The sequence below is a fragment of the Phacochoerus africanus genome, chromosome 14, assembly GCF_016906955.1.
Source record: "Phacochoerus africanus isolate WHEZ1 chromosome 14, ROS_Pafr_v1, whole genome shotgun sequence".
Lineage (NCBI taxonomy): Eukaryota > Metazoa > Chordata > Mammalia > Artiodactyla > Suidae > Phacochoerus > Phacochoerus africanus.
The window spans coordinates 15733281-15758825 of record NC_062557.1 but is presented as its reverse complement, the minus strand read 5'-3'; the positions used below and the strand labels follow the sequence as shown (position 1 = coordinate 15758825).

Sequence of the window (25545 nt, the reverse complement as noted above, 5' to 3'; positions counted from 1 at the left end):
CACAGTTCTAGTTGAGTATACAGATCAGAGCTTTAGGAAAGGACTTTAGAAGACATGGTTTCAGGTCTTTTGTTTATTCCTGCTTATTAAAATTGATGTTGTTAAACCACAGTGGTTGCAACTGCTGTATATTTGCAGCTTAGGGATCAGGAAAATAAGATGATTTCTAGTTCTAGGGAAGAGATCATTAGCTGTAATTGGAAATGTCAAGATAATTCACCTCTGAAGCCAAATAAGACATATTTAAAAAAACAAAAACAGTGGGCAAAAGCTTAAGCCAAACTCCATCAGTTATATTTGATTTTATGAATCAGTTTTGAATATTGAAAGACGTTGGGGATTTTGCATTCAGGGTGCAGAACCTTGGGCTTCATCTACTGTCATAGGTAACTATTCAGCTTTAAAATAATCACAAGTAGGTATTAGGAACTAGCTTTTCTTTTTCTAAAAAGAACAAAGTAGCTTCTTAAAATGGCACTGTAGAAAATTGTTAAAAGAATCTTTTTCACTTTTTGAGGTATTGCCACATTTCCTAGGCTGTGGAATATTATGCCTTGCATTTCTTCACACAGATTTTAGTGTAATAAAACGAAAATAAATGCACTAATTCTCTATTCAGACATTGAGTTTGGGGAGAGAAATGCTATCGGAGGTCTTTTTTTTTTTCCCCTAGATTTGCAAATCAGAATGATCGTGGGAAGACTAATCTTTCACTTCCTGATTTCTCATCTAACATCCTTAATCTAATCTAGCTATTGTTACTGTCAAGAAGCAAGGTAGCTGCTGTTAGAATGCCAGCGCTGAATCACTGTGAAAAATCTTGTCCACTTACATATATTTTCCACAAGCATGAAACTTTGCTGAATTGGAATTGAACCAAATTAAACCTCAGTTAAGATTTTAGAAAACCAGGAAGAAACCAAAACATGCTGCCAAAATGTTAATCGCCATGCTCTGCAGTCTCTTTTCTTATCTCAAACAGATTTAAGGCACAGAAACTTCTCAGTGATTTGCTTTTTTATAATAAAGTGATTAAATCTGTGAAAATAAGTTTCTACTGAGATAAGATTAGTGACCTGAAAATTGAAGCTATTATCTTCTACAGAGTACCAAAAATTAACAAAAAACAAGTTTAATTTAGTATACTCATAAAGCAAACAAATAATCCATTCTTTTTAAATTTCTCTTACATAGGATATAGTAACAGAATAAGGATCGCATTTTGTTGTATAGTCATATGCAATAATGCAGTTAAAGCTAGTGTTCTTATATCTTCCTGTTCAGCTGCTTTATTCACTATCACATGCAAATTTAGGAAAATAGTGTATTAGGCAACAATCTTAAGCTAAAGATTAAAGGAGCAGTAGTTGTCAAATTTTAGCATGCTTCAGAATTACCTGGAGGACTTGTTCAAACAACAGTTGCAGGGCCCACCCCCCAGAATTTCTGATTCAGCAATCCTGGTTGGGTTGAAAATTCGCTTTTCTAACAGATTCTCAGTTAACGCTGAAGCTGCTGGTTGAGGTTCCATAGTTTGAGAACCAAGTTAGTTATGGGGTTGTTGTAGGCTGCTTATATGTCTGTAAGGTTCATTCTGCTATTAGCTTCTGAAGAGTAATTGGGATGTTGTGTCCTTATTATCTAAACTTAAACCTTTTGGTGCCTGTATTTCAGGTGGGAGCAAAAAAGCTTTTGTGTCTGAGAAGTGAACATACATTTTTCTTGGTTTGTCTTTGTGTACATGGTATCTGTGTACCCAGGACTGGTTTTCAGTGTGCTCCTACAAGGAAAAGGCAGTTGTAGATCTAACCAGAGCAAGTGGTTGATATTTGGTCTGCAAAGTCTAGGGAAAACTACAGTGAGATACAGCTGTTGATACAAAATATGTGTCTAATAAACTGAGGAATTCAGTCTACATAGCATTAGATTTAGAATACTTATTTAAAGTTTTATTCATCAAATCAGATTTGTTTTATGCAGAAAACAGGAAAAAATACAAGTAAACTGTATTTCTGCAGCTGAAACCATGGAGATGACTGATGTTATATAACTGAACTATCAGAGTAGCGGATATCAAGTGAATTGTGTTTGATAATCGTCTTAGAGTGGAGAAATTAAGACCAAGAGAATTTAGGTGATTTGTGTAAAGTCATAAGCAGGATTTATTGTTGAACTCTTGAAGGGGCCACAATGTAGTACAGAAATACATTGCCCCTAATTCTATTACCGTGTACATTTGATAAGTACTCCTTGACTTACCCTTAAAATTAAAAAGTAAAGTTTTTAGTTTTTAAGTATGAGACAGGGCTGTATTGTCATTTTAGGGTAACCAGTGTTACCGGTGCTTTCAATAAAAGAATTCCCAAAATAAGAGAACAGATTCATCCTATACTCTTAACGTTTCTTCCTGCAGCATTAGTTATTATTGACTGTGTAATTTTAGGCCTGTCACCTCACCTTTCTAAGCCTCGGTTTCCTCATCTATAAAATTGGGAGTGGTAATCTTAGATCAGATTAACAAATATAGAGCACTTAGCAGAATGCTTGGTTTATAGTAAATGCTTATAAATGTTAGCTAATTTTTTATTATCCTAGTCGTGATTCTGAGGTATGGTGCAAGATCTTAAAGCATTTTCTAAACATTCAAGGGGAAAATGTAAAGGTTTAGGGTCATTTTCTTAAATGTGTCTTACTGTGTTTCAATTACGCTTTTCCCCTTACTCGTTTTGTGATCTTGAACATGTCGTCTGATGTCTCGGTGCTTCAGTTTCCTATCACAGCAACACTATGTATAACATGATGTTATTTCTATAATTTAACAAAAGAAAGATGTGTTTGTGTAGATGCATGACTACACATCATGGGGGGAATGCCTAGAAAAATAAAACAAGCTAAGATTAGTTTCCTAAAGAGGAAGAGAATTGGGATTGTTGGGATGCGAGAGCAGAGAGAGGGATGGGTGAGATCATGATCGTGGTAGCAGTGGTTCTCTCCGGCTGCTGGGATTACAGGTGGTTTTAATTTTCTCTCTTGGGCCACATATGTTGGCTCAGGTTCTGAAGTTAGGTCTGGGTTTTATTCCTGACTCTGTCACCTACTCCCTGTGTGACTGTACATAACATTTATAGCCTTAAATTCCTTGCCTGTAAAATTGTGATAAAAATAGGTCATTTTTTCGTACAATGAGCCTATCTCATAGAATTGTAAAGCTCAAGTAGAATAATATATATGGCAAATATTTAGCCTGGGCAAAATAAACAAGAAATATTCGTAACCTTCCTGTTGTTGTCATTCGTCATGATGGTTATTCTTCATTTGCTAAAATTTCTGCAGTGAATTTTTGTTGAAATTTTTCAGTGATGCTGTTAAAGAATAGCAATTTCTTTATATCTTAGTTTTTAATTTTTTTATGTTACACATTGTAATAGTACGTAATTTGAGGTGTAGATGTGAAAGTTGACACAGATCGTAGGCCAAGTCAACAGTTTTATAGGACTTTTGACTACATGTGCAAGGTTAAGAGCCAAAGTCCAGACCGGTGTTCTGAAAATAGACAGGCTTTTATCCATAGCAGATATTTTCAGAGGAATTTGAGATTAATCTTTTTATCATAGATCCTTTTAAATCTCTTTAAAAATGGCACTGTCCTTCAAAGAACAATATTATTTAAGGTGACAGCAAAATTAGGTTATATCTGAAACTCAGGAATGCAAGAGAGTTTTATGATTATTTGAACATGCATGTTCATTCATATTTAGACATTTTTTTTAATTTATAAAGGGTGTTTCATTTGGATTTCTTACCAGCATTGTACATTCTATAGCACTAGTACAAACCACTGTAGATAGATGAAATATTTTATATAAAGTGAGTGGTTCCTTGAATCCTCCTTTCCCAACTCCTGTATGTTTAGTCAGTCATTCCACTTAGAAGGGAAGGACAGTTTGTTTTCTCATTTTCTTCCTTCCATTTTTTTTTTCCTGAAAACATTATCCAGGGTTATCTTTATTCTAAATAGTTAGGCATCCTTCACTTGTTTTGCTCTGAATTTTGTATTTTGTAACTAAAACTCTCTGATTTTTGATTGATATAGTGTACCAGGAGCCTTTTTTTTTTTTTTTGTAATTCACATCTTCTGTTATGTTGTGTTTGTATTCCTTTTGTCTGCTATATAGTAAACACAGTAAGTATACAGTAGGATTTTTAACCTGAGTTAAACTGGTAGGCTTGGAGGATTGGTTTTAAACTCCTTAAAATTATACAGTACCACTATTTTTCATGCACATATGTACTTTCTGTAACAGGTTCTCAAAGCAGTCTGTGATGCATACTTTCTCCCATCCCACCCCACCCCACCCCGCCCAAAAAAAGAAAGGGAAAAGAAATGCTGTTAAAAGGTTGAAATGAAACAAAGATTGTTAATGGTACAACTATTAGAATAACCAAAAAACACCTAAAATTTGGGTAGTGGACGGACTTGAAAATCAAATGAAGGGAATAATGTGGGTTTTGTTTTGTTTTGTTTTGTCTTTTTTCTAGAGCTGCTCCCACGGCATATGGAGGTTCCCAGGCTAGGGGTCTAATCAGAGCTGTTGCTGCCAGCCTATGCCAGAGCCACAGCAACGTGGGATCTGAGCCATGTCTGCAACCTACACCACAGCTCACGGCAACACCGGATCCTTAACCCACGGAGCAAGGCCAGGGATCGAACCTACAACCTGATGGTTCCTAGTCGGATTCATTAACCACTGAGCCACGACGGGAACTCCATGAAGGGAATAATTTTAAACTCCAGTGCTGCCCTAATCAGGATATAAAAGTTAGTATAGGAAGTAGAGATAGAAACCAGAGAGAGAAACAGGAATCGTTTCAGTGTATTTTAAGTATGAGAGCTACTGCCTGATTACTGATTATGAGCATAAGCATTAACAAAGAGCTAGAGGATGACTAGGAATAACTTTTCATGCCCACCCTGGCTCATCCACTAACAAATTCCTAACATGTTAGAAAGTTACTTCAGTGGACAGATACTTCGTTGAATAAAACTTTGCACTTTGAACATTTTCAGTTGTTTTTCTGATTTATATTCTATCAGTGTTTAAAAGATTAACCATCTTTTAACTTTTAGGTTAACTTTTCCTAGGATGTTTTGCATCACACATTTTAAAGACTTGGCCTGTACATATGGTACTTAGATCCATAATTTATGTAGATATTCAAATGGACAGGTTTGGTTGTTGTTTTTTTTTCTCATTAACTCTGAAAACCATTTTAACTTTTGGTTCTTTGAGATGGTAAAATGCACCAGTTTAGACTACAGACCCTGGAGCTAGACCACCTATATTCAAACACCGACTTGACCACGTACAGCTTGTGTGACCTTGGACAAATTACTTAACCGTAATGGATTTCCTTATCTCTAAAATGGAGATTATAATACTACCTACATCATAGGAATGCTGTAAAGATGTATAAATTGAAATATGTAAAATAATAAGAGCAATTATGTGGTACATAGTGCTGTATAAATCTTAGCTACAATTATCAGAGTGTTTCAGAGCCTTTATTGCCTTTTATCCAAGAATGCTGTGGGTAAGGTTATCATATTTTTTTATGAGCACCTCCAAAGAGGATAAAATTACACCTGTAACCTGTAGTCATTGCCTGTTTTTATAAGCAGTTTATGTATAGGTGTTAAGTTTTGTGGGGTTTGGTGGTTTTGTAATGGAGGTGGTTTTTCATAGCGGTACATAGCTCGGGCCCTAGGATCAGATAAACCTGGTTAAATTCTAACTGTGGCACTTACTAGCGGTATAACTTTTTATTAAATAATCTTTCTAATTTCCTGGTTCTTTATCTGCAAAATGGGTAATATTATCTACACTTTAGGGTCTTTGTGATGGTTAAATAAGATAATACACATAATGTACTTATTAGTACAGTGTCTGGAATACCAGGTATTATGACTCATAACATCTCTCACATGTATATATTATGATAAATTTATTTCTGAAAAAAGGTAGTTTTGTGTTTTCCTTTTCCTGAGCAGTATTTATGTTCCTGCACCCCAGTGTTCATGAACACTTCAGTGGGAACAGAGAAGAGACAGAAAGGTATTCTTTTTTTTTTGTCTTTTTGTTGTTGTTGTTGTTGTTGTTGCTATTTCTTGGGCCGCTCTCGTGGCATATGGAGGTTCCCAGGCTAGGGGTCGAATCAGAGCTGTAGCCACCGGCCTACGCCAGAGCCACAGCAACGCAGGATCCGAGCCGCGTCTGCAACCTACACCACAGCTCACGGCAACGCCGGATCGTTAACCCACTGAGCAAGGGCAGGGACCGAACCCGCAACCTCATATTTCCTAGTCGGATTCGTTAACCACTGCGCCATGACGGGAACTCCCAGAAAGGTATTCTTGACTTGTGTTTTGATACCTGAGAAACTAGAGATTTATGAATTCTGTATCTGATGTCACCACTGCATCCTTTATCTCTAAGTCATTTAAAATCCTCTTTGTCTTTTTGTTTTGTTTTTTCTTATCCAGATGTTACTCATTGTAACATTTAAATTTATAGGACATGGGGAGTGTTGGCTAAATTCTATTTATGATTATTGAGTATCCTTGTGAATGGGTCCTTGTATTGGTTATCTATTGCTATATAACAAATTACTATAAAAATGAGTAGCTTAATGGAATTCCCGTCATGGCTCAGTGGTTAACAAACCCAACTAGCATCCATGAGGACGCACATTTGATCCCTGGCCTTGCTCAGTGTGTTAAGGATCCGGAGTTGCCGTGAGCTGTGGTGTAGGTCGCAGATGTGGCTTGGATCCCATGTTGCTGTTGGCTGTGGCTTAGGCCAGCAGCTACAGCTCTGATTGGGCCTCTAGCCTGGGATCTTCCATATGCTATGCATGTGGCCCTAAAAATACACACACACACAAAATAGTAGCTTAAAACTACATTTATTATCTCACATTTTCTCTGTGTCAGGAGTCTGAATGCTGCTTAGCTTCTGTGGTTCAGGGTCTCACAGGCTGCAGTCAGGATGGCAGTCTTGTCTGTGGTCTTCTCAGGGCTCAACTGGAGAAGGATCTTCTGTTAAGTTTATGCACATGGTTGGAAGGATTCAATTCCTCACCATGTGGGCTTCTCCATAGGGCATCTTGTCCCATAGCATCTTGCTTCATGAGAGTGAACATGCAAGAGGCAGAGAGAGTGAGAGCAAGATGAAAGTGAGTTTTTTATGACTTAGTCTCAAAAATGACATCCCATCAGTTTTTTGTTGTTTTGTCCTCATTAGAAGGAAGTACCAGATCCAAACCATGCTCAAGGGAGTAAATTGAAATTTTAAAGAAAATTGTTTAAATGAATTTTCCTTGCTTTTTTGATATGTGTCATACCATTCTTTGTCTTCCAATAAAAAAGTTCCGTAGTATTCCTGGTATCCCACCTTTTTTATATTCAGAACTTCCCTGTTACCTTCTTCTAAACTGTCTATAGATCTTTGTGCATGCTTAATCTGTACAGATTATTTACAGATACGCATTTGTTAGGTTAATCTGTACTTTTCAACAGTCTGTAATCAATACTATTATGTCTTCAATGCCCTTATACCTTTAAATTTATTATGATGGGCTTTGATTTTAAAAATATTTACTGAGGTGTTCTAGTTGTGGCTCAGTGGTAACGAACCCAAGTAGTATCCATGAGAACGTGGGTTCAATCCCTGACCCTGCTCAGTGGGTTAAGGATCAGGAAGTGTCATGAGGTATAGACACAGCTTGGATCCTGCATTGCTGTGGCTGTGGCATAGGCCGGCAGCAACAGCTCAGATTTGACTCCTAGCCTGGGAATTTCCACATGTCGCTGGTATGGCCCTAAAAAGCAAAAAAATAAATAAAAATATTTACTGAAAGTAACTAAGTAATATGAAGTAATTTGTGCCACTTTCATGAGGTTTGGGCTTGGAAAAAATCTGTCTCATGTGCCATTCCAGTGTTGTGGCTAACATTTGCGCAGTTTATCTTCCAGTACTGACTTTTTTCTTGATCAACATAGAAAGGAAAAATAGGAGTTCTCTTGTGGCTCGGCGGATTAAGAATCTGGTGTTGTCCCTGCAGTAGTTTGGGTCACTGCTGTGGCACAGGTGCAGCCAAAAATAATAAATAAATTAATTTTTGAAAGAAAGAAAAAGAGTAAAGATAGTTTACCACCTTTCTCTCCTATCACTATTCAAATTTTTTTTTTCAAAATAAAACATTGTTTCCCTTACTAATAGTGGCCAGTTTTTAAACATATTCATCCAAAAAGAAATGACATGAATCATATACATTATAGAAACTTACTATATTCAGTAACCATCTTAGACTATCTCTACTCTAAGGGAACAGATATCTTTGCTTAGGACAGAATTTATTACACTGATCTAGAGAACTGAGATGTTAGTTCTGGCTACATGAAGATGCTAAGCCAAAAGATCTATGAACATGGGACTTAATCAGCTTTTTTAGCACTGCATCCCTAGTGCTCAGACCAGTGTCTGCTGTATAGTATTCAACAAATATTAAACGAATAAATGTTCTCAACTACAAAACAATAATAGCTACTAGAAATTAGGACATTTTTCAAACAAGCAAAATATTAGAGTGAAAGCTAGAGGTAAATAGTGCAATATATAACCGTAAATATTAAGGATAGAAAAAATAATCAGGAGTATATGAAACCAACTCAGATTCTCTTAATTGCTGGCCCTGGAGAGTTAATTCTAGACCATTTCTCCTGCTTCTTTCCTAACACTTCAGATTTGAATCTAATACCATCAAGCTATACTAATCACTGCACTTTCTTGTTACAGTTTCTCTAGACTTTGAGGTCATACCACTCATTCTTTGAAGATTTTAGCTACTGGTTCACCAGAATTTCTAGTATTGCATCTTTTTTATACTTGCTGCCCTTCTAACTGTCTATAGGTCTCTCCTCTTACCTAACCTACACTGTTACAATTGAGTAAAATACTTCTTCCTGTTTTTCTCCTTAAGCTGGGGTAATTACATCACGTTATTTTAATATGCAGGCTTTAAAATAAACCCCAGATTTGGAAGCCAAAAGAAAATAAATTTACCATTTAGACAAAGGTGACTTTTGAGGGTAATAACTTTTCTTACTATAACCAGTATATAAATGCCTTGCTTTGCACATTAGAATAAGTTGTGCTATGGATAAGCACCATGGGTGCCTGGATAAGTCCAGGCCAGCAGGTGAATAAAACGGAAATACACAGGTAATGCATCTTTGCCATATTTTATATCTCAAACATATGTTTATTCAAAGCAGACATTGAAAATCTCAGTTTAAAACCCAAAGGAACACTCAGGGATAAACATCAGTCTTAGAGATTTCAGTGAAGCATTTAAGGATCTTGAGTTTATCAAGTATTGCTTTTCACTTCACCAAATAGTCATCATCGTACATTGATGGGCATGTAGTGCTTGTACATTGGGGGCAATTATATAGGCAAGGAAATCCTCATGTAAGTGTCGCCAAGAAATGAGTACTTTTTATCTCCATGTGTATCCTGTGTCTGCAATGATTCCCACTTCCATCGGGAGAGAATCAGGATAATGGGATGTTGTGATGGAAGATTATAAGCATTTATAAGGCTGTCCTCTTAGCTAGTACCAAACTAATGAATTTTTTTTTTAATGCAAAGAGTCCCTAATCTTATAAAAATTTTATTCCGAAGCAGCAAAAGGGAAAACCACTGTGTGTGTGTGTGTGTGTGTGTGTGTGTGTGTGTGTGTGTGTGTGTGTGTAGGATTCTTTTCCCCATTTATTTGTGTATGTCTGAGTTATTAGTAAAAAGAGTATAGGCATATTAGTAGATAAATTTACTTTTTTAGGGAGCATTTTTTCCTTTTCTAGCTTTCTTGAGATGTAATTGACATAAACATTGTGTACAATAAGATGGTTTTAGATTGATAGATACATAAGTAGATAACTAATTAAATTTATGGTCAGTCTCTTCAGAAAATTGTACCTGCATATAAAATTTTGCATATTATCTCGGTTTTCAAAAATTAATAAAACATTTATGTTTGCCCTGTGTAATAGTTGTATCTGAAAATTAGTCTGAACAAATTGAATAAGAATCAAAGACAACAGTGTTCTAAGGAAGTTGCTTTATTGCTAACTCCTATTCTATACCCTAAAGCTAGGTATCTAAATACTACCTTTTACAACTGGAGAGATTCCCTCATAGCTGATTCTTTAACTTGGGCTCTAGGTGAGTTAATTTAAAGACGGCAGTAATTTAGGAAGGAAGGAAATGAAAGGAAGGGTAAGTAGGAGAAATTCAGATACTTCTGTTTTCAAGAGATGGGGTCTGGTGATTAAAGGTTCCTTGGATTTCTGTGCACCTGCCCCACCTTAGGCACTTTTTCCCTCAGTTGAGGATTGACAGTGACCTATGTCATTGGTAGCCAAACATGGATCTAGTTTTCCTGTCTACCTCCAGAGACCATTCTCCCTACTTTTCTGTTCTCTGGACCCTCCATATTGAAATGTGGTTCTTACTCAGAACTGTGGAAAACATCTCAGATCACCACCTTAACCTCCAGCTAGTATTTAATTTTGAAATGGCAGACAAATTTTACTAGAGACGATATTTTTAAAAAACTGTTTAGCAAGCACATTAAAAAGAAATAGACTTAGAGTGCCTTCAGGCTGGCTATATATTCTGCTGTTCAAGATAAACTTTATCATTTCCTACCACCATTACCCCCAGCCATGCCAGATATATTAAAATTGCTCATATCCCAAAGGTATTTGAGTTTGCAACCTCTGCTATGGGTTACAGGGAGTCGTTACTTTTTTTTTCAGAAGGTGGTGAAGAAGAACCGGAAGATGAAAGAATGAAAATTCCCCTTACCTTCTCCCTATTAAAACATGCTATTTCAGGAGATTGACACATTTCCTAAAGAGTATGTATTAGAGGATTTAATATGAAAGAGTTCCTGTTATAGTTCCTTTGCTAGCTTACATAGTCTTCTGTTTAGAAAATCATTTGTTATTCACTATGATGGCTTAGTATACCAGGAGGAAGCATTAGGCATGATTGAATAATTGAAATGTGATGTTACTTCAGAAAGAAGAACCAAGGGAGAATTTCCTCAACCAGTAACCTCTAGTCATTTTAGAGAAATACTCACCTTCTCCAACACAGTGATCATCATATGACTCTTATTCTTGTTAACTCCTCCACTGCTCTCTCCTTCGTACAGGTTCTAGCTCTTGTCCACCACATTTTTACAATGTTATATTAAGAATAATCTTAAAAGAGTGACTATAGAAGGTACTCTAACCCTCTGACCTTTACCACTATTTCTTTTGCCTATTATTCTGCTAATTCTCTTGCCTTTTCATTCCCCTAATTATTTTTATGTGCTGGAGTTAATATTTGAAAGTATTTGTAGAAGTAATCTGAAATTAGGATCCCCCTCGCCCCCAGAGAGGGTTTGCATTTGCTTCTGCCACCTGGAACCAGTTCAATCCAAATTCAGGGTTTGAAGTTTTCCAAGCCAATGAGACAACACAAATCAAGACTTCAGTTTACTTCTGGCTCATCTTTATCTCTAAGGAAATAGTTCTTAAGGATCTGAACCCAAAGTGTGGGATGTTTTAACAGAGTTCCTACTCCTGGCAGATCCTAGACTCTGATTTTGTCCCCTTGACCTTGTGAGACAGCCAAAAGCACAGCTCAGCTGCTCAGTCATTTCTTCCCTGTTAACAAATGCCTCCAGTGCTGAAGTGGCCCTTTGTGCTGGGCAGGATCTCCATGTGAGATTGCCATCGTCTCCCTGTCTTAATGATGACTTATCGTCATCTCGTTGGGTCTTTAATGCTTTTTACAAGATTTTAAGAATATATTTTGTCCAGTTTTTGTTAAATGTCATCAGCTGGAGAGTCTCCAATTACTGAAAAGCCCCTTCCACCATTATTTCCTTTGGGGAAAAAAATTCTAGCATTTGTATTTTTAGATCACATATATATCTGAATGTATATAAAAGGAGCATTTTTATTTTTCTGTCCTACACGCCCCATGAAACCACGTGGGACCAGATCAAACACTAGAACAGTCTGAGGACCTTTCCTTTATGGACAAACAAATCCCCTTAAATTCTGGGAGCTCTCTACTTGAAATGATATTATTAGCCAGTTGGTTAATTATAAAGAAGTTCCCTTTTCAAGTAGGTGTTCAGAGTTGGTTCATGGTCCATCTTGCTGAGTAAGTTGTCTCCTATTTGAACTTGAACACTAAATCTCAAAGAAATTAGTATTTTGCATCAAAATTTTGACAAGTTTTGCCTATTGTGGTTATGATATTACCCATGGTGCCAAATTGTTGAAAAGCCTGCTCCTCATCTCCATCTGATGTAGCTTGACCTATTACCATTAGATAGGAAAGAAAATGTCAGCTTCATCCAGTCACAAATCCCAAATATATTTCATAGAGCATTGAGGTTAAGTTCAACGTTATTATGTTTTCTGCTTTCATCTTGCCTTCTGCAGTAGCCGTCATAATTAAATTATAATTGTGAGTGGATGAAACCGATGTTTATATTGCTACCAGTAAAAAAAAAATTTAAATAGGGAATGGGAGTCATCATGTGAAATGATTGGAGAGTTTCTTTTAATGTTTGAAGAGGGTCATGAGACACATGCTTACTGCAGTCTGGCTTTCCATTTCTTAGCTCTGTTGCAAACCAATTTTAAAAGCAATGTTCTTATCTGCTGGTTAATGTTTTATTAAAACATTGAGTATCAAAAGCCACATAACATATTTTTTGTAATTACCACCAAATGCCTAGCACATGTATTAAAGACTCAATCTTCTGTTAACCATGTAAATCATCTTCGGTAATGCAGAACAGAAGGCTACCCTTAAATTCTAAAGGTATTATTTGTTTCATATAAATAATTGTTTATTTATAGGACTTGAAAGAATTCTGGTTAGAATTCCTTTGTATATAAGTAAAACTTCCATTACATTCAAGGGCATAAAACTATGGATGCTATTTTCTGGTACCTTACCAGAGCAATGATTCTTATTTTCTTTATTTTATTTTTTATTGTTATTTCCCCCAATACAATTTTTTTTCCATTGTACAGCATGGGAACCCAGTTACACATACATGTGTACATAATTTTTTCTCCCATTGTCATGCTCCGTTGTAAGTATCTAGACATAGTTCTCAGCACTACACAGCAGGATCCCATTGTTAATCCATTCCAAAAGCAATAGTTTGCATCTGTTAATCCCAAGCTCCCAATCCATCCCACTCCCTCCCCCTGGACAACCACAAGTCTATTCTCCAAGTCCATGATTTTCTTTTCTGTGGAAAGGGTCAGTTGTGCTGTATATTAGATACCAGATATGAGTGATAACATATGGTATTTGTCTTTCTTTTTCTGACTTACTTCACTCAGTATGAGAGTCTCTAGTTCCATCCATGTTGCTGCAAATAACGTTATGTCATTCTTTTTTATGGCTGAGTAGTATTCCATTGTGTATATATACCACATCTTCCTAATCCAATCATCTGTCGATGGACCTTTGGGTTGTTTCCATGTCTTGGCGATTGTGAATAGAGCTGCAATGAACATGCGGGTGCATGTGTCTTTTTTAAGGAAAGTTTTGTCCAGATGTGTGCCCAAGAGTGGGATTGCTGGATCATATGGTAGTTCTACATATAGATTTCTTTTTTTTTTTTGTCTTTTGTTGTTGTTGCTATTTCTTGGGCCGCTCCCGCGGCATATGGAGGTTCCCAGGCTAGGGATTGAATAGGAGCTGTAGCCACCGGCCTACGCCAGAGCCACAGCAACGCGGGATCCGAGCTGCGTCTGCAACCTACACCACAGCTCACAGCAACGCCGGATCGTTAACCCACTGAGCAAGGACAGGGACCGAACCCGCAACCTCATGGTTCCTAGTCGGATTCGTTAACCACTGCGCCACGACGGGAACTCCAACATACAGATTTCTAAGGTATCTCCATTACTGTTCTCCATATACCTGATTCTTATTTTCTTAGTTAAAATTTATTTTATATGATGAATTCTCTAGTACAACCAGTCTTATCTGGTCCCTAACCAAGTAACCTTTTTTATAATGTCACAGATGATATGTTCTTTGCCTTAGAAGAAAGAATTAAACTATAGGTGAATCATCATAGCATTTTTCTAATGAAAGCTTTTGAATATCAGATATAACTCATTTCTTCTCAAATATCAAACATGGAAAAATAAATACTAAAATGATCAAAAACATCCATCTGGACAGTTTACACATTTTCTCCTTTATGCTTACCACTGTACCCACCGTGCCTAGTGTAGTGACTGACTAATATTAGTCAGTCAGTAGGTGTTCATTCATTGTGTGTTGAATGAATAAAATGAACCTGAAAAGAGGAAGGAAAAATGAAAAAATTAGTATTTTGTTAATATGTGTAAATTATATAGTTTTCTCTAAGAATGTCTTTCCACTTTCTAATTTACTACAAAGGGGCCTGTAAACTTGAACAGCTGGAATCATGTTTTCTTTTTCTTTAAATCTTTTTTTGCCTTCATTATTCTTCAGTAAAGGTGTTTGGGAAATTCAGTGGGGAAATAAACATCAATCCTTACCTCACACCATGCACAAAAATTAATTTAAAGTGTTGTAGACCTGGAGTTCCCATCGTGGCTCTGTGGTTAACGAATCGGACTAGAAACCATGAGGTTGCGGGTTCAATTCCTGGCCTCGCTCAGTGAGTTAAGGATCCGGTGTTGCCATGAGCTGTGGTGTAGGTCACAGACGCGGCTCAGAACCCGTGTGGCTGTGGCTGTGGCATCGGTGGGCAGCTACAGCTCCGATTAGACCCCTAGCCTGGGAACCTCCATATGCTGCGCGTACGGCCATAAAAAGACAAAAAAAGACAAAAAGTAAATAAATAAATACATTTTTAAAAATAAAGTATTGTAGACCTAAATGCAAGAAGTAGGAGCTACTCTTTGCAACCTTAGAATAGGCAAAGATTTCTTGGATAGGCTGTAAAAAGTGTAGGCTATAAATGAAAAAATTTAGAATTTGAATTTTATCTAAATTTAAAACTTTCGTTCTTTAAAAGACACTTTTGAGAAAAGGGAGGCTATAAAACAGGAGAAAATATTAGTGTGCATATGTCTAACAAACTTGTATCCAAATAAAGAACTATTATAAATAATCAGAACCTAATTTTTTAATGTACAAAATATTTGAAGAGACATTCAAAAAAGAAGATACAAGAATGGCCAGTATATCTGTGAAAAGATGCTCAACATCATTAGTCATCAGAGAAATGCAAAGTGAAACTCTGAAATACCGCTATGCAATGGCCAAAATCAAAATGGCTCACAATAGGAGTTCCCGAGTGGCTCAGGGGATTAAGTATCCAGTGTTGTCACTGCAGTGGCTCAGGTCACTATTGTGGCATAGGTTTGTTGATCCCTGGCCCTGGATACTTCCCCATCCCACCACATGTGCAGCAAAAAAAAAAAAAAAAAAAAAAAACACAATACCAAGTATTGGTGAGGACATGGAGTAACTTGAATTCTTATACACTATTTGAGAATGTAAACCAAACAATCTCTTTGGAAACCAGCAATTTCTTATAAAGTAAATTTTTAAACTTTATAACCAAGCCAGAGCACACCTTTGTATTTGTCCAAAAGTAATGCAAATATCAGTATTCAATAGCAGGAAAAAAATAAAATGTGGGGTATCCATAAGGAAGAATACTACTCAGCTGTAAAAGGAAACAAACTCTTGAAGCAAGGATGTGTTTCAGAAACGGAATGAAGGAAGCCAAACATTATGCACGCTGTTGTATGCAGAATGGATGATCAGCAGGGACCTGCTGTATAGCACAAGGAACTCTACTCAGTAGTCTGCAATAACCTTTACCGGGAAAGAATTTAAAAAGAATGGGTATGTGTATACGTATAACTGAATCACTGTTATACAGCAGAGATTATCACAACTTTGTAAATCAACTCTACTTCAATAAAACTTTAAAAACGAAAAAAATAAAAAAGCCAGACAAAAAAGAAAATAGACTATTTAATTCCATGTATATAAAATTATAGAAAATAGAAACTAAGAGAACAGAAAGCAGTGGTTTCTGTTTCTGATAACAGAAAAAGTGGTTGCCTGTGACTAGGGTTTGAGAGACTTCAAAGGGACAGAATGAGACTTCCGGGCATGATAGAAACATTCTGTATCTCTGCTTTGGTGATAGTCTCCCAGTTGTATACCTGTCAAAAAATTCATTGAAGGAGTTCCCGTTGTGGCTTAGTGGGTTAAGAACCCAACTAGGATCCATGAGGATATGGGTTCGATTCCCTGGCCTCACTCAGTGGGTTAAGGATCCAGCATTGCTGCAGGCTGCAGCATAGGTCGCAGATGCTGCTCGGTTCTGATGTTGCTCTGGCTGTGGCGTAGGCCAGCCACTACAGCTCTGATTCACCCCCAGCCTGATTATTTCCATATGCCATGGGTTTGGCCCTAAAAAAGACCAAAAAAAAAAAATCACTGAATTGTATACTTTTAGGAATAGAATTTATTTCATGTAAATTATATCTTGTGACACAACAGAAATGAATCTGACTAGGAACCATGGGGTTGTGGGTTCGATCCCTGGCTTCTCTCAGGGGGTTAAGGATCCAGCGTTGCCATGAGCTGTGGTGTAGGTCGTAGATGTGGCTCGGATCTGGCGTGGCTGTGGCCTTCAGCTGTGGCTCCAATTTAACCCCTAGCCTGGGAAGCTCCATGTGCCATGGGTGCGGCCCTAAAAAGCAAAAACAAAACAAAACAAACAAAACAGAAAAAACATCAGTAGATGAAAAGAATAGAATCTGGAATAAGATGGCAACTAGAAGTGAGTGGGTATGAAGATGATGAGAGCTAATGGTTATATTGAACAGAAAATACATGGTAGGAAGAACCACTAGGATTTCATTTTGGTCTGCTAATTAATTTCGGTTGCAATTGAATCAAAGTATCTAAAGATTAAATACTCATAATAATGCTGTGTAGCAAATCACCCTAAAACTTATAGCAACCGAAAAATAAGCAACTTTTTTCTTAGTCATGGATTTGCAAGTGGCAGTTGGGTGACCCTATCTCAGGTTAGAGGTGGGCTGAGCAGCTCGAGGGTTCAAGCTGGGCTCAGGCCCATGGGCGTTCATTCTGGGGCCCAGGCTGTTCGGGCATCAGCTGGAGAGAAGCTCTTTCCTTTGGCAGATCACAAGAACACAAGCCCAGCTGTTCCGACACATTCAGACCTCTGCCCATGACATTCCAAGGTCCAAATTAAGTCACATGGCCAAGCCAAAAAAATCTTTTAATTGTGTGAAGTTTTAAACAGACCGAAAGAACCTCCCATGTAGCCATCCCACAGTTTCAACAATCATTTCATGTATTTCCTCCCCCTTTTCTTCAAGTACACCCAAAGGAACTAAGTGTAGGGGAAAGCTTTGAAGTCAGCCTCTGTGAATAGAGATGGGCTAGTGATGGTTGCTTTGACTCTTATCACTGGTAGACAGTGGCCATCCAGTCAGGAGCTCAGTGTGGGAAGGATGTGGAAGAGCTTCGTGTCCACTTTCGTACTTACTGTGACAAATAGCTGCCCTGCTTTTTTATCAGTCACCCAGTTCCAGTATTCATCAGAAAAGGAGACATTAAGGTTACCACGTAAGAATTAAGAAAAGAAAATATAACTAGGTTTTCTTTGGCTATAGGGCCAAGCTAATCATAGTTTTTTGTAGCTCTGTTAGAGAGAAAGCATGGGTTTTATTTGATTCAATATGGTACAGATTTCTGAGTCTTGGAATAGTTGAGAACAAGCAGTTTATAATTAACAGATCACAAAGGAAAATATAAACAGCCTGATGAGAAAATGCAAAGAGAATGCTGAGAATTAAGAGAGTCTCTGGAACTGGAATGTGTGTAGCCTGCCATGTTGGGAATACAGATTAGGGATTTGGATACATTAGCTATTAGATATTCCGTTTCTTGGCATGGTTTTAATCGTTGTTTAATCCCACTGCAGTTTAACTTCTTTAAGTGAAAGGCGCTTTTTTTTTTTTTTTTTTTTGAAAATGTTGTGAAGTGTAAACCATCTCTTAAAAGAAAATTGTTGTCATCAAGAAAAATAAACATCGGAGTTCCCATTATGGCTCAGTGGGTAAGAACCTGACACTGTTCCTGAGGATGCAGGTTCCATCCCTGGCCTCACTCAGTGGGTTAAGGATCCAGTGTTGCCGTGAGCCGTGGCATAGGGCACAGATGGGGTTCAGATGCTGTGTTGCTGTGGCTGTGGCATAGGCCAGCAGCTGCAGCTCTGATTCAGCCCCTAGCCTGGGAACTAACATGTGCCACAGGTACAGCCCCCAAAAAATCAACATTAAAATATTCTGAAATATTTAACACTTGCTTTTTTACAGCATTCTATTTCTTGCCCACATTATACTTCTGAGTTTAATGTACTGTGATTCAATCAATTTATTTACTTTCCGGTTTTCCCCATGAGACTATAAGCTCCTTAAGGATAGGGATTAAGCCCATTGTTCATCAGTGTGTATCTAATACTTCACACAGTGCTGGACACATAGAAAGTACTTAGTAAATATTTATTGAATTGATTAATGCTTTCCCATTTTGACTATCAGATTATTCTGCTGGATGCCATTAATAAATGAAATAACCATTTAAACAGTTTGTATTCAGTAATCACATTTTCCTCAGAGAATAATGAGTCCAGCAGTCAGGGAGCCTGAACTTCAAAGCTGACTCCATCACTTGCCTAACTCTGTAACCAGGAGTAAGCAAGAATGTAATCTTTGTGTGCTTCACTTTTACTATGTGTAAAATAGTAAATGTTGTGAAGATTAAATAATTTTTTTTGTTCATCTTTTAATTGTAGTGTCTGTTTTTCTTAATGGTTTGTACAAGTTTTTTGTATATTCTCAATACAAGTCCTTTGTTGGATAAATGAATTAAAGATAACTTTCCCACTCTGTGGCTTGCCTTTTTACTGTTTTAATGGAGTCTTTGGCGAACAGAAGTTTTTTTAATTAATATACTTCACTTTACCAATTTTTTCTTTTTGTGGTTAGTGCTTTTTGTGTCCTATTAAATCTTTGCCTAGTCCCAATTTGTGAAGCTGTTCTGTTAGGCTAGCTTACAGAAAATTTATTGTTTTATCTTTCGTATTTGGATCTGTAATTCACCTGGAATTGATTTTTGTGTATGGATCAGATAGGGGCAGTTTTCATTTTATTCATGTGTATTGATCCATCTCCAATTATTGAAAATATTATTCTGTTACTAAAATATTGCATTGGCATCTCTGTCCTAAATAAAATGATTACATATGTGTGTGTGTGTGTGTGTGTGTGTGTGTGTGTGTGTGTGTGTGTGTGTGTGTATGTTTCTGGATTCTTTATTCTGTTCCACTGGTCTTTCTAACTATGCTTGTATCAGTTATACTCTGTCTTAATTACTTCAGCATTATATTTAACTCTGATGTTAAGTAAGAGCAGTCATTCTTCTTCACATTTTCCTTACTTATAACTAGACCTTTCCATTTCCATGTAAATTTTGGAATCCTTTCGTTTTATGGTGTTGTATGCGTCTTTCAGTGTTCTGGAAGCAAATCCTATTGCATTATCACGCTGCTCCCAAATAGCCAAGATAAAACGAAGAGCCGTAACTTCCAATGGTTTTAATTAGCGTATTATATGAATGATGTATGATTTATTTTGTGTATAATAGTCTCACAGTGATTATTTTCTGCTGACCTACCAGCCGTCTTGTTTTGTTTATCATACTCCAAATTTATCGTTATTAAAGAAGTCACAACAGAATTCCACTCAAAGAAAGTGCTGTCTTCGTTTAGGGACATACCTTAATTGGGCATGTTTGTTTATGAAGATGATACCTTCTTCACATCGCCCAGATGGTCATGGATGAGACAGAAAATATTGGGTATGAGGATTTACAAGGAATTTTGAGCGTTTTGAGCATATACCCTGAGCAGAGGGGAGGTAGGGAGTGATGCCCAACAAAATGGGAAGAGACTGGAACCACGGATGACAGTAGAGCTGAGGGATTAAGAGCTTGCATGGCGTGCGTTCTAGATCCGGGTTTCCTGGCGCAGCCACTTACTAGCTGATGACCTAGGGTAAGTTACTTATCCCTCTGTGCTTCACTTTCCTTGTTCATAAAGTGGGATAAGACTGCCTACCTCATAGGGCGGTTGTGATAAGTAAATGAGTTAAATGTAAATAAAATAGAAACAGTGCCTGGTATATAGGAGCCCCCGTATGTGCTGCCTGTTATTATAATTGATAAAAAACAGTCAGTAAAAATCTGAGATGTATCATGTTTTTAGTTTTATTTAATTGTTCTGTGCCTTGGCATAATCCCCCACCCTTGATACACAATATGTAACTCCAATAAAGTCCTGTCTATGCACCACCTTAAGACTAAGGTTTATTGGAGACTGAAAAGATTATATCAGAATCCAGTAGTGCAGAAAACAGACCCTACACTCAGGAAGAAAATAGCCCAAAGTTGAAAAATCCACTGCAAATTAGAAATTGAAGTAATTTTAATAATCCTCTCAACATAACATGGCATTTGTGTATTGAGTTCATCCCAATTTGACAGATTTTTGAAGGATGAAGTGCTTCTAGCTGTTGTGGGGTTTCTCAACCTCAGTATTATTTAATGACTTTCGGGGCTGGATAATCCTTTCTTGCAGGGAGCTGTCTTGGGTTATGTAGGATGTTTAGCAGAATCCTTGGCCTCTACCTACTGGATGCCAGTAGCAGCTCTCCTCCCCACAGTGTGACAACCAGCAATATCTCCAGTGATTGCCATATGTTCCCTGGGGGAGGGAGGGGGGCAAAGTTGTCACCAGTTGAGAGCTGCTAAGTTATTTAAAAGAAACTTCCCTGCATAGAGGTTTTATCCCCCTCAAATTCCAAGCCGTCGCAGAAGTTGAGACTAGAATAATACACTACTATACACTCATTTGCTAGCGTCAGTAATTTTGACACCTCTGTTTTATCTGTATCTTCCCCACTTTTTCCATACTAATTTCAGCAAAACCTGATCATTGTATCATTTCATCCATAAGTAATGTATGCAACGTACATGTACTAGTGGACTTCTTAAAAATAATAAATATTAGTGTCTTTTAAAGAAACTAATACTTAGGATAAAAGAGTGATCGAGAGCTATTTAAGAGAATAGAGTGATCGAGTAAATATAAGAATGACGTGAGTAGAGGAGCCTAGAAGAAAAAGGAAGAGATGGGTTTGTATTCCCTTAGCTCCTTTCTTAACTGAGTATCATTTGAACTTTTGTGAGTAATGCATGAAGTTATAATTACAGCTTCTTGCCTGCCATTTGTGTGTAGTGTAGTCATTGGTTATGAAATCTGAAACGATTAGGGACTTCTAAATTTTATCATTTATCTTCAGAATAACAATTTAACATTTTAACCAGAAACTGTTTACTTGAGATGTCATATGCTATAAGTACTCTTGCTATTATAATAGATTTTAATAAATTATAATAACATTAAATAGGCGACTCAGTAGTTTAGAAATAGTATTCAAACGACGAAGAAGGAAATTCCACACACCGTAGTAATGAAATGAAAACTTTTGCCTAGCAAGGGCTTAAAGGTGGAAATCTGCTTGAGTGGAGGATAGGGGACTTGTTCGCTTGTTTGTTTTTATTGAAATACAGTTGATTTACATTGTGGTGTTAGTGTCAGGTGTACGGAATAGTGATTCAGTATTTTTGCAGGTTATATTCCTTAATAGGTTATTACAGGATAATGGGTATAATTCCCTGTGCTATACAATAGGATCCTTGTCACTTATCTATTTTTATATATAGTAATTTGTATGTGTTAACCCCGTACCCCTAATTTGTCCCTACCCCCTTCCTATTCCCCTTTGGTAACCACAAGTTTGTTTTCTATCTTTATGCATCTTTTTCTGTTTTGTATATACAATCATTTGTATTATTTTTTTAGATTTAGAGAACTAGTTGTAAAGATTCATTTGTGTGTATAACACAGCTTTTCCCTGAGATTTTATGTTAGAGTACCTTAGTTGGACAGAGGAAGAGAGATAAGGAACTGATGGATATTATAGAGGTAATAAAGCCCCTTGAATATGTTTTGTTCTGTGGCAAAGAAATCCATTTTTGTTGCCTCTTGGAAAGGAAGTAGGAAAGGGAAAATAGATGCGAGTTTTCTACTCAAATAAATGAGAATTCTGTAGAGATTTTCCACGGGTGGGACATGAGTTGAGTAATACTGTACAAAATATACCTATAATCCCTTCCTCTGAGTTCCAGCTTATGACTTTAGTAGACTTTAGTAGTTAAGATGAATGTTAAATTGAAAAATAACAATATAAATCTTACTGTCTTGCCATTTAGAGTGAGTTAATGTGTGAAACTGAATATTCTAAAAAAAATTGAGCTCTCATATTTTTTTTAATTTATTTAATTAATTTATTTATTTATTTTTTGTCTTTTTGTCTTTTTTTTTTTTTAGGGCCGCACCCACTGCACATGGAGGTTCCCAGGCTAGGGGTCTAATCTGAGCTGCAGCTGCTGGCCTATGCCAGAGCCTCATGGCAATGCCGGATCCTTAACCCACTGATCAAGGCAAGGGATTGAACCCACAACCTCATGGTTTCTAGTCAGATTCATTTCCGCTGTGCCATGACGGGAACTCTGATCTCTTGTATTTTAGCATCAAATCATAGGACTTTATAGTTAATGCGTACTATGATGAAAGGACAGGCCTGATTCCCCTCTCAAAAAAAAAAAAAAAGATTTTTATAGTGTCCTATAGGATCTGTACTGCTGTGGACTGTTCTAAGGTTAGACTAAAGACATCTGAGTGTAAAACAAAATCTGAAAAAAATGATGACAATGAATCACAGTAATGTAAACAGATACTCAGTTTAGGGAAATTAGTTCTGTATTACAATTGGAAGAGATCACCCTGAGTTCCCTGGCTCTTTTTTATGTACTATAGAAAGAGTGCTAGATTTAGAAAAATCACCATTTGGTAAGCATGATAGTAATTAATTCAACTAAGAAGCATTAGTGGATGCTAAAGTAGTGGGCAGAAATTTGTTGAGGGGAGATTCAGACTGAATACTTGTGCACCAATGTTCACAGGATCATCATTCCTAATATCTAATAGGTGGAAACAGCTCAAGTGACCAGCTTGATGGACAGATGAATAAATAAACTAAATGTGGGAGGTACATAAAATGGAATATAATTTATTCATACAAAAGAAATGAAATTTTGCTTCATGCTAAAACATGGATGAACCCTGAAAATATACAAAGTGAGATAAGCTAGACACATAAAAGGACAAATATTGTATAATTCCGCTTACATGCAGTACCTAGAATAGATAGGCAAATTCAAAGAGACAGAAAATAGAATGAGCTTACTAGGGGCTATTAAGAGAGGAGATTGGAGAGTTTTATTTAGTGGATACAGAGTTTCTTTGGGGGATGATTAAAAAGTTCTGGAAATGGATATGGTTGCACAACATTGTGGAGGTACTTAAGGCCACTGAGTTGTACACTTAAAAATGATTAAAATAGCAGTTTTTATTGCATATATTTTTACCACAGTTTTTTTATTTTAAAAGTTTGTTGAGGAATGGGCTATTTACATAATCTCATAGTGTCCCCCCACAAGATGCTTATTAATTACAAAGAGTGGAAAAATACAGCAGACACTACCATAACCAAGTGATCAAGGTTAACAAAGCATTACTTTTGTGATAGACCTGTGAAAAATGCATAACCCGAATCAAATCATGAGGTAACATGAGATAAATTCAAATTGAGAGACATTGTGCAAAACAGCTGGCCTATAATTATAATCTTCAGAAGTGTCACGGTCATGAAAGCTGAGAACAAACTGAGGAACTATTCCAGATTAAGAGAGTCAAAGAGAACTGAGAACCGAGTACACTGCATAATCCTGAAATTCTTTTGCTAGAAATGACACTGCTGGATAACTATCAAAACTTAAAATGGGGTCTGTGGATGAGATCATCGTCATGTAAAATGTTAGGTTCCTGATGTCTCTGCTGGTAGTGTTGGTTCGGTAAGAGAATCTCCTTGTTAAAGGAAATGCATACTCTCTGGGGAGGATGGGACATCATGTCTGTATTTTCAAGTGGTTAAGGAAAAAATATGTTCTTTGTTCTATTCTTGAAACTTTTTTGTGACTTTGACCTGATTTCAAAATTAAAAAAGAATATTTACAAAAACAGTAAGAAAAAAAAGACAAAAGAACTTGGATGAAGGTGGTGATTGTGGCCAGAAATTTGATCCTAAGACTAAGACTTGTACTGGAAGGCCAACTGCCAGCATGCTGGGAAATGTCTATTAAGTTGCAAAAACATTCTCTCAAACTCAAGGGTTTCAAGTAGATACATTAAAGATGATCCGAGGATAGACTCTGAATTGTAATGTAAAAAGGTGGGAAATGAGCTTCTAGACAGGGACCTAGTGATTTTGGATTTGGAATGTGAAAACAAGGGAAATGACCAAACTGAGTATAAATATAGTTGCAGAACTGGCCTTTTTTTTTTTTGAAAGGTTCATGTGTTTTAATGTCTTCCTGATATAGGTGATGCTGAACAGGAACTTGGTCCCCCTCCATCTGTAGATGAGGCAGCAAACACACTCATGACTCGTCTGGGTTTCCTCCTTGGAGAGAAAGTCACAGAAGTTCAGCCAGGTGATCAATATAACATGGAAGTACAGGATGAAAATCAGGTAAACTGGTTTCCTATCAACTTAGTGAAATATGGGATGAATCAGCCTATTATAACCAGGAAAGGAGAAATGCTTCTGGGTGTGGGTGTGAGCGTGGATGTTCTGAGAATAATCCCAAGTATTGAATGCCTTTTGAGACCTGGAGGTGTAACTTAATTTTCAATAATCACTACACTTCTTCAGTTATGGAACATTTTTTAGTTTCATTCTCAAAGTTTTAAAAAGCTACTTTAAGCCTTTGCTTCATTTGTTGGATGACTGAAGAACTAAATAAGCCAACAAACAAAATTGGCATTATATGAGCACTGCACCCCCAAAATTGCAGAATTCACATTGTTTTCAGGAACACATGGTTTATTTATCAAATTGACAATATGCTGAGCCATTGAACAGATCTCAGCAAATGTCAAAAGATTTCACTGACCATGGTAGAAATAACCAATTATAAAATAACTTTGAAAAAGATAGCTAAAAGATAACTTAGAAAATCAGAATCCACAGGTGCTAAGTCAAAGGAGAAATCACAAGAAATTAGAAAATATTTTAAACCAAAATGATAAAAACGAAATGTAACAAAACTTATAATTCGTAGTTAAAATGTGGTAAAACTAAATTTGGATACTCAT

The 25545-nt window shown here is 36.8% G+C and overlaps 1 protein-coding gene across 1 annotated transcript in view; it reads left to right on the top strand.

Annotated features, from left to right (window-relative positions):
- TANC2 (tetratricopeptide repeat, ankyrin repeat and coiled-coil containing 2) overlaps positions 1–25545 on the top strand; it is a 361658-nt gene that overhangs the window by 178161 nt on the left and 157952 nt on the right. Inside the window, 1 exon segment of the mRNA XM_047758672.1 lies at positions 24771–24919. Coding sequence (XP_047614628.1) covers positions 24771–24919 — 149 coding nt within the window.